This window comes from Eulemur rufifrons, chromosome 27 (assembly GCF_041146395.1).
Source record: "Eulemur rufifrons isolate Redbay chromosome 27, OSU_ERuf_1, whole genome shotgun sequence".
Lineage (NCBI taxonomy): Eukaryota > Metazoa > Chordata > Mammalia > Primates > Lemuridae > Eulemur > Eulemur rufifrons.
Genome location: NC_091009.1, coordinates 22,985,863 through 23,000,834, shown reverse-complemented (window position 1 = coordinate 23,000,834; position 14,972 = coordinate 22,985,863). Strand labels below are relative to the sequence as shown.

Genomic DNA, 14,972 nt, shown 5'->3' with positions numbered 1-14,972 from the left:
CGGTTACCCCTGTCCCAGGTCTCAGGGGCCCACATTTCCCTATTAGGGCTCTGACTCTGACATGGCAGCCGGTCAAAGCCATGCATTTAGTCTCCTTTGCTGTTCTGCTACCATGTGTTCAGATCTTGGGCTTAATTTTAAGATGCCATCCTATGACTGTAGGAAATAAATATCTCCTTGAAGTTGCCATAGAGGCCTCTGGCCTTCAGAACATCGCATGAGTTGGTATTTAATGACTCTGAGCCTGTGATTTTCTGTTTCCAAGGTCTCCAGAACCTTATAATTATCATTGTTTCCAAGCTGATTAAGTGCCACAGCTACTTGATGTCCCAGCCTTGCTCTCCACCCAGTCACCCCAGCGAAACCAGGTGAATACTGCAGTGCTGTTGCATGTCAGGGTCATTACCATTGCTCTTACCCCAGCAGAAGGGTTGCTACTGATTTCACACGGGTGGGCAACGTAACCCCAAAATTCATCTGGAGGATTTGCTTTCTAGAACTACTTGTGGGCCGGGCGCGGTGGCTCACGCCTGTAATCCTAGCACTCTGGGAGGCCGAGGTGGGCGGATCGTTTGAGCTCAGGAGTTCGAGACCAGCCTGAGCAAGAGCGAGACCTCATCTCTACTAAAAATAGAAAGAAATTATATGGACAGCTAAAAATATATATAGAAAAAATTAGCCGGGCATGGTGGCACCTGCCTGTAGTCCCAGCTACTCGGGAGGCTGAGACAGGAGGATCGCTTGAGCTCAGGAGTTTGAGGTTGCTGTGAGCTAGGCTAACGCCACGGCACTCACTCTAGCCGGGGCAACAGAGTGAGACTCTGTCTCAAAAAAAAAAAAAAAAAAAAAAAAAAAAAGAACTACTTGTGAAACCAGTTGTCTCAGCTCAGTTTCTCTCTTTTTTTTGAGACAGAGTCTCACTCTGTTGCCCAGGCTAGAGTGCCGTGGCGTCATCATAGCTCACAGCAACCTCAAACTCCTGGGCTCAAGCAATCCTCCTGCCTCAGCCTCCCAAGTAGCTGGGACTACAGGCATGCACCACCATGTCCGGCTAATTTTTTCTATATATATTTTTAGTTGTCCATATGATTTCTTTCTATTTTTGGTAGAGACGGGGGTCTGGCTCTTGCTCAGGCTGGTCTCGAACTCCTGAGCTCAAACGATCTGTCTGCCTCGGCCTCCCAGAGTGCTGGGATTACAGGCGTGAGCCACCACACCTGGCCGCAGCTCAGTTTCTCTAGAAAACAGAATCCGACTGAATACTGACTGGGAAGGCAGCGAGAGTGGTAAAAAGGGAAAGGATGTTGGCTGAGACGAAAAGGAATGGAAGGTGGTGTGGGCTTCACAACCAGCTGCAGCTGCGAAAGCCAGGGCCGGTTGCTCAGTAGGAATGTCTGCTCCACTGTGCAGGACGTTTTGGACGGGCTGTATTAGAAAACAGCTTGGAACAGTGCACAGGAGGGAGGAAGAAAGAGAATTAGTCTGCTTAGCTCCCTCCCATCTCACTTCTCATTGGTCAACATGCGCCCCACGGGGAATTAATTCCCTGGCTTGCATCATCTGGCTCCTGCAGTGGCTGCTCTGAAGCCAGACCCCACATCCTGCAGTGTGGCGTTTCGTCTGAGTCCAGACATGCAGCTGGCCAGCCCAGCTGTGCAGCAGCCACCGAGACGGAAAGCCCAGCACTTCTGGGATGGTGACTAGTCAGTCCCAGGTGGCTGAATGCACAGATTTAGTTGGCCGTGGAGGTAGCCATGGGGCTGGAAGAAAGGCAAGGTCTAAGGAATGTAAGGAGACACCCGAGATGTGTCTGATACATCTATTAATATGCTATTAATAGTATCTTTGTTTCATATGGAAAATTTCAAACATTCATAAAAATTGAGAAAATCATTTAATGACTCTCTGTACCCATCTTTCAGTCTCGACATCTATGAACAGTTTGCAATCTTTTTTTACTGCAACATTGTAAAGCAAATCTAAACATTGGGTCATGTCACCCATAAATACTTCATTATGCATCTCTAACTATAATAAGATTTTTATATAACCACCATGTCACTATCAAACCTTAAAAAAAACAGTAATGTTGTAATATTATATAATGCCCAGTCCATGTTAAAATTTCTTGAATAGTCTTGAACGGGTTTGTTTTATTTCGTTTTGTTTTTGTTTTATAGCTATTTATTTGAAATAGAATCAGAGCAAGGTCCGCATATTGTATTTGGTTGCTATATACCTTAAATCTTTTAAATTCTATTTGGTTCTTTCTCTGTCCTATCCTACCCTTATTTTTTTCCATTGCCATTAATTTGCCATTTTTTGTTAGAGAAAGTGTATCATTTGTCTCATATTCTGGATTTGACTGACTGCTTCCTTGTCGTGTGTCACTTAACTTGTTCTTCTGTCCCATTTAATTCCCAGAAATTGTTCTTTAGATCCAGACAGTGAGGTTCAATTTCTATAGTTAAGAATACTTCATGGGTGCTATTGTATTCTTACTATGCCATAAGGCTCACAGAGATGATGCTAAGACCGACAGACTCATGTGGAATTAATTTTTCTACATAGTGGGAGCTAGGAGTCCAGTTTCAACTTGGTTATGATGCATGATGGCTTTTATGCGTTGTTCTTATACATTGCTTCAGTTTGAGAATGTTTTTATTTATGTTCAAAAGTGAGATTATCGGCCGGGCGCGGTGGCTCACGCCTATAATCCTTGCACTCTGGGAGGCCGAGGCGGGAGGATTGCTTGAGCTCAGGAGTTCGAGACTAAAAACAGAAAAAATTAGCTGGTAAAAATTGATTTAAAAAAAAATTTTTTTTTAAGTGAGATTACCAGTAATTTTCCTATCTCATATTTCCTTGTCTTATTTTAAACACCAAGATTTTACCAGTTTAATACAATTAATGGCAGAATGGTTCCTCATTTTCTATTTCCTCAAAGATTTTGTTTAGGATTTGTTTCTTCGATATTTGATATAACTCATGTGAAACTCTCTGGGTCAGGTGATTTCTTGGAAGGTAAAGTTTAACAGTTATGGGCATACTAAAGTTTTCTATTTTTTCTCAAGTCAGTTTTGATTATATATTTCCTTAGAAATATAAATGGTTGATTTTGTTTGTTTTTTAATTCATTGGCATAAAGTTTTCATGGTATCCTATTATCTTTTAAATCTGTTATATCTATAGGTTCTACTCTGACTCCATTTGTTTCTATTATTGCTTAAGTCATTCCTCCTTTTTCGTATTAGTCTTGTCAGAGGTTTCTTTAGGTCATTAGTGGTTTTTTTTTTGTTTTGGTGGTGTTTTTTTTTTTTTTTTTTGACAAAGTCTCACTCTGTTGCCCAGGCTAGAGTGCAGTGGCATCATCATAGCTCACTGCAACTTCAAACTCCTGGGCTCAAGTGATCCTCCTGTCTCAGCCTCCCAAGTAGCTGGGACTACAAGTGCATGCCAACGTGTCTGGCTAATTTTTTAATTTTTAGTAGAGACAGGGTGGGGATGGGGGTGGGGGGCGGGTCTCCCTATGTGGTTCAGACTGGTCTTGAACTCCTGGCTGCAAGCGATCCTCCCACCTTGGCCTCCCAAAGTGCTAGTGTTATAGGCATGAGCCACTGCGCCCAGTCTAGCTTATTAGTCTTTTCAAAAAAAGCAACTTTTGGTTTTGCTGATCCTTTCTCCTGTAGCTTTCTTTTTTATTTGTACCTGTCCTTTGGTTTACGATTTCCCCTTCCTTCTATTTTCTTTGAGTTTATTCAGTTGCTGTTTTTTAACCTCTCATGTTGCATGCTTTACTCATTACGTTTTAGGCTTTCCTGTTGGAACTAGAAGTGGGATCCTAACCTTAAATATGTGATTCTATCTAGTGGTTTGGTAGCACAGGGCAAGGAAATACACATCATAGGCTGGGGAGACAGAGACCCAGTAGGGACAAAACATGTGGGAAACAGCTGCTTGGGGAGATGTGCGAATCAGATCAAGTGCCTGCTACTGACTCTGTTGCTTTAAAGGAAGTCGTTGGAAAGAGCCAGAATGTTAGTATTGGTGTTCCCTTGCTGTGTTTAGCAAGATTTTTAGCAAAAGCGGTGATTGCAGGAAAGAATTAACTTTACCAAAAATGGAAAGAAATGGACTGAGCGCAGATATTTGGGACTTTGTATGTAGTATTGTAGACCCCAAACAGCACAAAGACTGATAAAAGCTTTAAGTGACTAAGGCCAATTAACACTTCTTACAAAAACAAAGTGATTCAGCCTATGGCAAAGATCAGATTAGGAGGATGGACTTGTCACCCAAGCCTGTTATTTCTGATGGCTTCAAGATCACCATTATTAGCTGAAACAGAAAGGCATGGGGACAACGAGATAAATCAGGCTTGAGGATTTTATTTAGGATGGAACTTTAGATGAGCTTGTTGGTATATGGAACTGTCTGGAGGTTAGAACTTCAACATCTGAATTTGTGGGGAGGGGCGTACAATTCAAACCATAATGAGGTGGGTCTTCCTTGGCGCTGCCAATGGAGGCAGAAAGAAACTCTTCCAGTTCCTGCATGCCAGTGCCTCCTCCTGCTCCCTGTTAGATTTTTCTTCCCTCCCCCATACACCCATCGCTTGTTTTAAATGTCTGTCCCTGTCCCTGCAACCGCAGTAATTTCTCAGGCTTGACTCTCAGGCAATGAGATGTGCTGAGAACAGATGTCTCCAAATCTGTTTGTGTCACTGTCTCAGATTCAGATTAAGGCTCAGCTAACATGCAGTAGGCACTTAGCATGTGTTTTCACATACCTCCCCTCTCGGGGTCCTCACAGTATCCCTCTAGAATAGTATCATACTCACTTTGTGAGGAAAATAAGGCTCATGGATGTTGAGTAACTTACCCAAAATTGTACCATCAGTACATGGTGGAGTTAGAAATATGATCCATCAGAGTAGGATTTTTGTCTTCTTTATTCTCATGACCCCAAGCAGCTGGCACTTGAGTAATGAGATATTTGAACCCAGTTCTTCTCATTCCAGACTTTTCCACCACATTTCTCTGCTATACCAGTAAGTCATGCCAATGAATGGAAGTGACCATGCTCCCAGAGGTTGAGCATTCAGTCACCATGTGTCCCTGTTGAAGTTGCAAATTAGCCTTGTCTCACTGTGTATGTATATGACTGCATCACTTATTAACTACCAGAACTGACAAAACCCACTGAATCCGTAGAACCCAATCCATCTGGCCTGGGTTCACCTGAGGGTTGTATAACACAAATACGCAAGGAAATGAAGAACAAAGTTGGCTGGTTCATGCAACCGAGGGCAACTCTCGAGTGCAGAGGAATTCTGGGGAAATAAAAAAGAGCCCTTCTGCCCTCAGTGCCTTAACTAGGGCAGCAGAGTTCATTCTAGAAGCTGCCTTACCACCTCTTTGGAGAAGTAGCCAATCTCCCAACTGTCTTCATATGCTGTGCCACTTGGCTCTCTGCCCATCCCACCTCTAGGGAAGAGGAGAACAGAAAATGGAAATATTAGAGAACAACCAAAGCTTTTTCCCTCAGCTGTCAGGGAGTCCTGAGGTGCTGGGAGGCAGGAGGATGAAGCAATAACCCTCGCTGGTCCCTAGGATTTTTATTCAGGTAGGGGAGGACCCAGGCTCTGGTTCAGCGGGGTGATTGTAGTTGTCTGGACTTGGCCTGAGTGGGGACAGTGGGAAGTGATTCCAGGGAAGGTGACCCTTGCCAGACATGCTTCGATGTTCACCAACTGGTCTGTTCACTCGAGCTTTGAGAGCTCAGTTTTTTCCTGAGGGATTGTCAGGTCAAATTCTCATCCTCTGCATGAAGGTCTTCATCGTGAAATTCTAGTCTCCTGGACTTGAAACTCTGGGGAAGTGTGGAGAAAGGGACGGATTTGAGAGAGAAATGCCAAAAGAAGGGAGGAAGAATGTTCACGATAAGAAACTAGATCACTCTGAGGCATGTTTTCTTTTAATCAGGAAATGAACACTGAAGCAATTATATGATGAGGGGATAATTTTCCTTCAATGTCCTTATTATTTTCAGGTGTGTTTGTTCCACTTGAATTATTCAGATAATTTCCCTAATTGGCCCATTTCCTTTGTCTATATGGACCTAAGTTGTTATTCTCATTATCGGATCTGCAAAGTCCTAGGCAGGGGCTCCGTCTTGGGGGGCAGTGCAGGGCTAGGTCCAGAATCCTGGTCTCCTCACCCAAGTCCTGGCTCTCAGCTGCACCCTGGGGGCCCCTGCTGGCACCCATCTGTGCACGAGAAGTTCCAGTTCCATTCCAGGCAACTTGTAGGGTTAAACATCCAGAAACTGATTTGCCATCAGTGGCTCTTTGGCAATTGTTTTCTTAATTTGAAGTTCACTTGGCGTAGCTCTAACAACTGCTTGGCCCTCTCCAAGACAGCATGCTGGCCTGGAGTTTAAGGAGGAAGGATATTATGGCCAGGATCCTAAGTGTCCGCGAGAGAGGAAGTCGGGGAATCACAGAACCTCAGAGCCAGAACAGAACTTGAAGAGTGAGAGATCTGTTCTCCTCTTTTCAGAAAGAGAAGCGAAGGCCAAGAGCAGGGAAGTGACTTGTCCATGGTGACACAGTTCGGCCAAGTGACAAACCTGGAGCCAGTCCACAGGTCAGGAGTCTGGTGCTCTCCCCACCTCACCTTGCTCTTCTCTTAAAAAAGAAAAAAGACGCCTTTAAGAAAAAGGTGTTTCAGTAGGGAGCGTGGGAGGGCCACCCACTTCCCCTCTCAGTCCCCTCCTCTAACCCAGTAGCTGTGGCAGAACACTCAAGGCCTGGCTGACCTCCTGGGTTTTAGTGTTGCCTGTCAGCTTGAGTTCAAAGGGACTTTATTTAACCGTGACTAATATCAGAGGATCCAAGGCTGTGCCCACCTGTTAATTTTGGGAAATTTGTAAGGTAGGGTTTAATTTTGCGCACAAGTCTGAACAGTCCCTGCCTGAACCACTCATCATCCCGGCCAGGGCAGGTGCCTGTCCAGCCCTGCTCAGGGCATTTCTGGGGTGGCTTTGTCTCTCCTCTGCTTCCCACAGTTGCAAACCCTCGCAGTGCCACGACCCCTGGGGAAACTCGATCTTGAGTCCCATGGACAAACGCTCCAGCCCCGCGGGGCTCCCAGGACACTACAGCTATCGGATTTCGCGTGGCCGCCCAGCTCCCCCTACTCGTGTCCCCTCCCGCCAGGGAACCCCTGGAGCCAATCAGAACGTCGCGGAGCTCGGGGTTGTAGAGTCCCAAGCCCGGGACCCGCCCCTCTTTGTTGCGGTGGCCAATGGATGCATTCGGAACATCGGCGGCTGCCCGGGTGACTCGGTTATATGTCACAGAATAACATTCGAGAATGGGACATGGAATGAGGCGACGGCTGCAGCAGCCCCAGCAGCCCCAGCAGCCCCAGCCCCAGCCCCAGCCCCAGGCCCAGCAGCAGCAGGAGTCCCCGCCGTCCCCGCTGCCCGGAGAGGCTCTGCAGCAATGAAGCCGACTGTCCCGAGGTAGGGTCCCGGAGCTGCCGCGCGCGCTTCCTGTGCCCCGCCTGCAGCTGGTCCCTGCCGGTGCCTGGCTGGAACTCGGGGAAAGGGGGCGGGTGGAGCTCTGGCCGCCAGAGCCCCGCTGGGGTCCGGGAGGGCTTCCCGGGTGAAACCGGGCCGCCTTTGCAAACCGAGGCTGCTGCAGCGCCCTCGCGCCAGCACCGAGCGCTCACGTGCAGACACGTTCTTGGCTCGGCTCCTCGCTCTGCCACATCTGGGGACCAAGGAATGTGTGCAGCCTTATGGGGACCTCCTGCTCCTTCACGCTGCACGAGCTGTCTTTCTTCTCCCTACACCGTCCACCCCGCATCCCCACGCTCCTCGTATCTCCCCACCCCCGGTGTTTAGGTGCCTGTAAAGCTTTGTGGCCAATTCCGAGCTGCCTTTCTAGGTAACAGCAGGGCTGGAAGCCCGTACTCCATTCCAAGGGGGTCTGTCAGCGCGCAGGGTCAGCGGGAGGTGACGTGGATACACTTTGGGGACCCTCACTCGGGTCCTCTGGGTGTCCTCTTAGCCGTGGTGTCTGCTGTGTCTCCACTGATTGCAGGCACGGCCCTTAGCCAGGAGCACGGCCGCCTCCGCGGACTCCCGCCGCCGCTCCCCCTTCGCGCGTCCTGCGGCAGCGAGAGGCATGGAGAAGGCCACCCCCGCGGGGCGCTGATCCCCGCGCCGCGCCCGCGCGCACACGCCCCCCGCCGCCGCCGCCACCGCTGCCCCCGCGCGCCCCCAGCACCGCACTCCCCGCCCGGGCCCCACCATGACCGGCTCCGCGGCTGACACTCACCGCTGCCCCCACCCCAAAGGCGCCAAAAGCACCCGGTCCCGGAGCAGCCACGCGCGGCCCGTGAGCCTCGCCACCAGCGGGGGCTCGGAGGAGGAGGACAAAGACGGCGGGGTGCTGTTTCACGTTAACAAGAGCGGCTTCCCCATCGACAGCCACACCTGGGAGCGCATGTGGATGCACGTGGCCAAGGTGCACCCTAAGGGGGGAGAAATGGTGGGCGCCATCAGGAACGCCACCTTCTTGGCAAAGGTCAGTGGCTTCAAAGGCGGGGGTGGGGAGTGGGGGGGTGAGGGGGAGTGGGCAGTGATGGGACCTTTGCAGCCTGTACGTAGCAAATAGAGGTAATCTCCATTTTCCTGGTCCTGCTGCAAACTGCCTTCCCCTACCCATTCGGCCGCCAGCCCTTTTCTTAATTGAGATATTTACCCTGGAAGCCTTTGAAGTGGAGGAGGGGGTGGGAGGGGGCTTGCTGTCCTGGGACTGCACAGTCGGGTTGTGCCAAGGTTCCTTTGAATCTCCAGCCAAACTCTAGTATTTACTCCCCCCAAATACATCCTCCTTCAGCAAAAGATAGAGCCACCAGGTGACACCAGCAATGCCAAAGAAGAACGCCCAGGCCCCCAGGGATCCCGCCCTGGCCCTGCTTGTTCTTTTTGGAGTCTCTTGCTCCCTGCTACCCTTCCCCCCCAGCAAATGATTTATTAAGCTGTGAATGAATTTGCAATCAACCAGTCAGACTTCTCAGTGTGAATCATTTCTAGACTTTTTGCCAATTTTTTTTTTAATGATAGTGACTTTCACCTCTGAAACTTGCAAAAACAGTGAACTCTTCCCAGCTTATCTGGGCTCCAAGAAAAAAGAAAGACTTTTGGCTGTGGCTTAAAAGGGACTTTCCAGTACACATGATGAATTAGTCTGACTGGATAGAGAAAGACGCTTAGGAGTGAAACTCTCTTTTTACCTTGGAGAGAAGCCAGTGAGCCATTTGGGTTTGGTGGCCAAGGATATGGTTACAGAGGGAGGGAGACGTCCCCTGGTGGGAGTAGCTGCCTTATATGGAACATCAAAATGCAAGCTGGGAAGAAATGCTGCAGAGCCTGGGGGTGATAGCATGGTGGACGGTGTCCCCTGGACCCTGGGGACACTGGTGCGGCTGAGAAGATTCCTAGGCAGGTCTAGGAATGCCAGACCTGAGACCTGGAATGCCATCTGGTCGAGTCCCCAGCCTGGTGACAGCTGAGCATCTGAGCCTGCAGGCCGGAAAGCTGTGTGTGCCCTTGGGGAAGTGACAGAGCCTTTGAACTTCCTGCTGCAGTTGGTTACAGTGTTTTATTACTCTGCTGGTCAAGCAGATCTTCATTATGCCCGACTAGAATCTTGCCTGCTTTAGTGTCAGCCGTAATTACCCTTGCTGGGTTCTCCTTGAACGTGAGAACAACACTCGTCCTGCTTTGCAGTTCTAATTTCAGAATCTTTCCCTCCTTGAGTGAGGACCCAGGGAGTCCTTAACCCTGGAAGAGAAGTGGCCACAGGGAACTGAGCCCTGTTCCTAACCGCCCCATGCTGCCTTTCTAGCCTCAGCACTGACCCTGCTTCTACTTGTGTCTTCATCAACCTTCCCCCAACCTTGTGGCTGGGGGGCGGGCTGGGGGGAAACCTCCTCCTCTGAGTGGGAATCATGGAATTTTAATATTGGTAGAGACCAGTCTCCCACCTCTCGGCAGAATCCTTTCCTCTTTTTGAAGACCTCTGGGAATGGTGGTGTCGCTGCCTCACAGGGCAGCTTAGGTTTCGTTGTTGGGAAGCTCTTAGCCAAACAGAAATCCTGCTGCCCGCCCCCCGACCACAGTCCCATTTCACCACTGATTCTTGTGCTGCCCTTTGAATCAGGGTGGAGCGCTGTCCACTTCCTTTGCTGCTCATGGCGCCTTTGAGTGTTACAAGACAGTGCTCTTCTGGTGGTAGGGACTTGGGAGTAAAAATCAAGGGACTGAATCTTAGGCTTGGTTGTGCTACATCTAGTCTTCTGTCTTGGTCATTCTCTTAAAATTTCTGACCTTCGTTTTCTGATCCATAAAATGGGAGTAGATCAGATTTCATGTAAAGTTTTTTCCAATTCTGAAAACCCGTGATGTTGGGCCCTGTGAATCTCTAGGTCTGTAATGCTGATCTGTGTGATACTAGGGGCCTACTGGACGATGAGCCCTCAGACTGGTGACATTCTGTCATTCCAAACCTTCCTTTAGTCTTCTTTGTCCCAGGTAGAAGCAAGAAGAAACTTGCTTATCCAAATTTAGTAGAATAGAAATGCACAGAAATGCAACAAGATGTGCTTTTGACATACTTGTTCCATTACTTAAGCATTTTAGTGTAGCTTCATGGGGAGCTGGGGTGAGTCACACCAGGGTTAAAGCCTCCCTTCCCATTTTTTTGGTATGTGTTTAGATAGAAATAAGATCTTTTTAGGGTGTCATTAAACATTAAGAATACGTTGAAATTTCTCAACAAGTAGTTAATGCATTTAAGCATGTTATTAAATGTCTGATTTCAAGTCAAAAGTTTAGTTTATTATATCTCAAACAAGAAGCGATACAATTAATACAGCTAGTTCCTTTTACCCTTTCTTATGTGTCATAGTTCCCAGATCAACTCATTCTCCTTGTCCTCTTTCTAGGACAATTCCTAGTTTATCATCAATCAGTCCCCTGAAACAAGCACACGTGAAACACAATATTGTAACTGTCGTCCGAGCAATTTAGAACATAGATTGCTACTTCCCGAGACCTTACCTTCCATCATTGTAGCTGACTGCGGTGTTCTTAAAAACGAGTGTTCTCTTTGTATAAAAAAGGGACCCAGGAACCCCCAGGGGAGAGGCCACATCATACTGTAGTTTTTCATAGTGACCTGAAGGTCACACGAGAACTGCTGCCACTCCTGGAATCCCCCAACTCCAATGTGAACAGTTGGCTATCTGGCCCTAAATATAAAGAACTTAACATTTCTCTCTCTTACGCTGCATCACAGTGGTTGGTTCTGTATTCCCAACCCCATCATGGCTTCCCCCCGTGCCGCCATTCCCCCAACCCTGTCCCCTGCCCAGGGCCTGGCATGGGAAGAGCCTCAAAAGCTCCGGTTTCCAAGGGCCACTCCTCGCCAATTCAGGCGCTGTTCCTGTGCTCAGCTCGACAGACTCTTTCCTCTGGGGCCGAGTCCTCTTCTCCTGCAACCGAATCGGTATCTCGCTGAGCAATTTGCGCAGAAGTGGGCTGGAGGCTGGCAGGGGCAGAGGGAGAGTTGCAGGGAGAGTAACCGTTTCTGGCAATTAAAGTGGACTAGGATGCAAATGAAGTGGACAGGGCGGGGTTTCCAGGCCTGTGAGGAGGACTGAATGACACCTCTTTTGATTGCAGGACATTCCATCAGCAGCCACGGTGAGTTCTGCCTGAAGGTCCGAGTGTGTCCCCACCTGGGAGGGTTCACCTGCTCTTAGATCCTCCTGTTTGTGGCTGCGGACCTCTCCCCTGGGGGTTCCTGGGTCTGAAGTTAGCACTTGACCAGGTCAAAGCCAGGGTTTTAGGTATAGTTAAGCATAAAGCAAGAGTCAGTTGGAGGAGAATAGAGGATGGGACGGGATGAGCGGAGAGAGTGACCAGCCCAGGAAAAAACAGCTGGGCATAGTAGGATTGCTCCTTTTGTTTCTTGACTGGCTGGAGCTGGACTCTCCTAAGAGTAGAAAACTGGGATGGATTTAGCAGGAAACAGCAATCGGTTTCTTGCAGACCCCACCTTTTTTGTGCCTTGTTCTCACGTTGATTCTAAATTAAGAAATAATTCACATTTAGAGGCATGAGCTTTGCCTGAGTGAAGAAGTGTGAGTACTTGGGACTTGACACTTGGCTGCAGTCAAGGTCCCGCCCCTGCCGCTTGCTGGCTCTCAGCGGCAGCTCACTGCCGCCCCTGTCTTGGATTCAGAACCATTCACCATATGTCCATCCTGTGCAGCCCAGGACTTCGCTGTCAGGCACCATCGACAGATCCCTGGCTGCCCCTGGCTCGTGGGTGCGGTCCCATGCATCTCCTCCCAGAGGAGAAGGTTCTTCTGCCTGTCACCTGCACAGTGCATTCTGAGTAGGGATGACAAAAGGCTTTGCTTTCTCCTTATTCTTGTTAAAGTTTCCTAGTCCCTGATGCTCTTGCTGCCTTCCTGGCTCCTTCTGTGGCCCCTCGCTTCCTCCCACAGGGCAATGCCAGTGACACAATTGTGTCCATCCACATCATGTCCCTTGCATTCATCTGACAGGTCAACTGTGTTTGACAAGAATGAAGTGGAAGAGGCCGGGTGCAGTAGCTCATGCCTGTACCCACTCTGGGAGGCTGAGGTGGGAGGATTGCTTGAGGTCAGGAGTTCGAGACCAGCCTGGGCAATAGTGAGATGCCTGTCTTTATTAAAAATAGAAAAAATTAGCCAGTTGTGGTGGCGTGAGCCTGTAGTCCCAGCTACTCAGGAGGCTGAGCAGGAGGATTGCTTGAGCCCAGGAGTTTGAGGTTGCTGTGAGCTAAGCTGACGCCATGGCACTCTAGCTCAGACGACAGAGTGAGATTCTGTCTCGGAAAAAAAAAAAAAAAATGAAGTGGAAGAGAGGCCATCCACAGGAATCTTGCCTGTAGATTGTTTCGTTATTCTTCCTCTTGAGCAACCACCTTCTCGTCCCCTCCACTCCGTCCTACCCCCACCCTCAGCTCCCAGGGCACCCATCCCAGACCATAGGCACAGTGTGTGTGGAGACGTTGGTTCTGATCTGTTCTGTATGGATTCTGCCATCAGCAGCTTGGCTGCGGCTTGTGGGGCTGGATGCAGGACGCAGGGTGTGAGAACCTCGAAGGCAAGGGCTACGGAAAACCACAGGTGGAGTTTCAGGAATTAGTAATACAGTAACTGATGAAATCTAGCTGGAAAATAGCATGAGCAGGGATTCTCAGGACCCCCTGGGAACAAGCAAAAAGGGTGTGCCCTGGGCTTTTCCTAAAAAGGTTGCATCAATTTATTATGTTGACATCAGTGCTGTATGAGAACTTCCTGGCCAGCATTGGGTATCTGCATTTCAGTATCTCCTTGCTGAGTGTAGAGGTGGAAAAAAATGACAGTTTGAAGTGGGTTTAATTTGCATTTCTTAAATTATTAGTGAGCTTGAACATTTTCAAATATTTATTTACTATTTTCATTATTTTTTTTTTTGTGAATTGTCTTTTCATGGCCTTTTTTTGTTGTGGTAAAATATACATAACATATGATTTACTATTCTAACCATTTTTTAAGTATGCAGTTGTGTGGCATTAAGTACATTCACACTATTTTGCTGCTATCACCACCATCTGTCTCTAGCTGAAACTTTGTACCCATTAAATACTAACTCCTCACTTCCCTCCTCCTCAGCCCCTGGCAACCACCATTCTACATTTCTTTTTACTTTGAGACAGGGTCTCACTCTATGGCCCAGGCTAGGGTGCAATGGTGTCATCATAGCTCATGGCAGCCTCAGACTCCTGGGCTCAAGCGATCCTCCTGCCTCAGCCTCCCGAGTAGCTGGGGTAACAGGTGTATGCCATAACACTCAGCGAATTTTTTTATTTTTAGTAGAAATGGGGTCTCACTGTTGCTCAGGCAGCAATCCTTCTGCCTCAGCCCCACAAAGTACTAGGATTACAGGCATAAGCCACTGCACCTGGCACACCATTCTACTTTCTGTAGAAGGTTCATTCAGGCTGTAGCATGTGTCAAAATGTCCTTCCTTTTAAAGGCTGAATAATATTCCATCATATACTGTTGCATATTCTGTTGTAGACCACATTTTGTTTATTCATTCATCCATCAGTGGACGCTTGGGTGGCTTCCACCTTTTAGGGCCATTTTTATTTTCTTGAGGCCTAGAAAGTTTTCTTATCACTTTGTATGAACTCTTCACAAATTAAGGATGGTAACTTGCATTCCCAGGGGAGGTGGGCGTCTTTAGCCTCTTCCATTAGGGGAGAAGGCGTCTTTGTGATGTGAAGCTCCCAAGTTGAGTGTCCGGGGACTCAGCCCCTGCTGATCCTGCCTTCCCGTCTAGACCCCTGAGAACACAGTGGTGATGAACAATAGCACGGCTTACATTTAGTGAGCACCGTGTGCCCAGCCCCAGCTGCCTCCTTTAACCTTAGGTCGCGCAATCCATACAACCAGCCTGGAAGGTTTGAAGTCGGTGATATTTAATACTATTCCTATTTTATCCGGAAGAAAACGGTGGCGTAGTGAGGTCATGCAGTTTGACCAGGGTCCTCAGCTAGTGGGTGACAGAGCAGGAATTTGCACCTAGTTGCGTGTGTCTCCTAATTATACCCCAGGAAGCCCTGCTGGTTTCCAGTCCGTGTTGGGTGGGAACATTGGCAGTCTAAGCACCGGCTGGAAGCTGATCGCAGCCAGCTCTCCCAGACACCAGGGAAGCTGTAGCCTGTGCCGTCATCCCCTCTGCAGTCTGGACTCCTTTTCCCACCACAGCCCTGCCCCCCAGCCAGGACTTGGGGAATATATACATTTGTCCTCCCCGTGGGGAGGAAGCGTGGCCACACCGCCTGTGCTCTGCTC

The 14,972-nt window shown here is 48.6% G+C and overlaps 1 protein-coding gene across 4 annotated transcripts in view; it reads left to right on the top strand.

Moving 5' to 3' along the window:
- The first annotated feature begins 7,315 nt into the window (after positions 1-7,315).
- VASH2 (vasohibin 2) overlaps positions 7,316-14,972 on the top strand; it is a 36,911-nt gene continuing 29,254 nt past the window's right edge. For 2 of the 4 annotated variants that reach the window (XM_069459475.1, XM_069459474.1), the window contains exons 1-2: positions 7,316-7,527; positions 8,111-8,596. In XM_069459475.1, the coding sequence (XP_069315576.1) occupies positions 8,321-8,596 (276 nt within the window). In that variant the 5' untranslated portion in view covers positions 7,316-7,527; positions 8,111-8,320. The remainder of the gene's footprint in view (positions 7,528-8,110; positions 8,597-14,972) is intronic. The other 2 variants (XM_069459476.1, XM_069459477.1) reach the window with 2 other exon arrangements.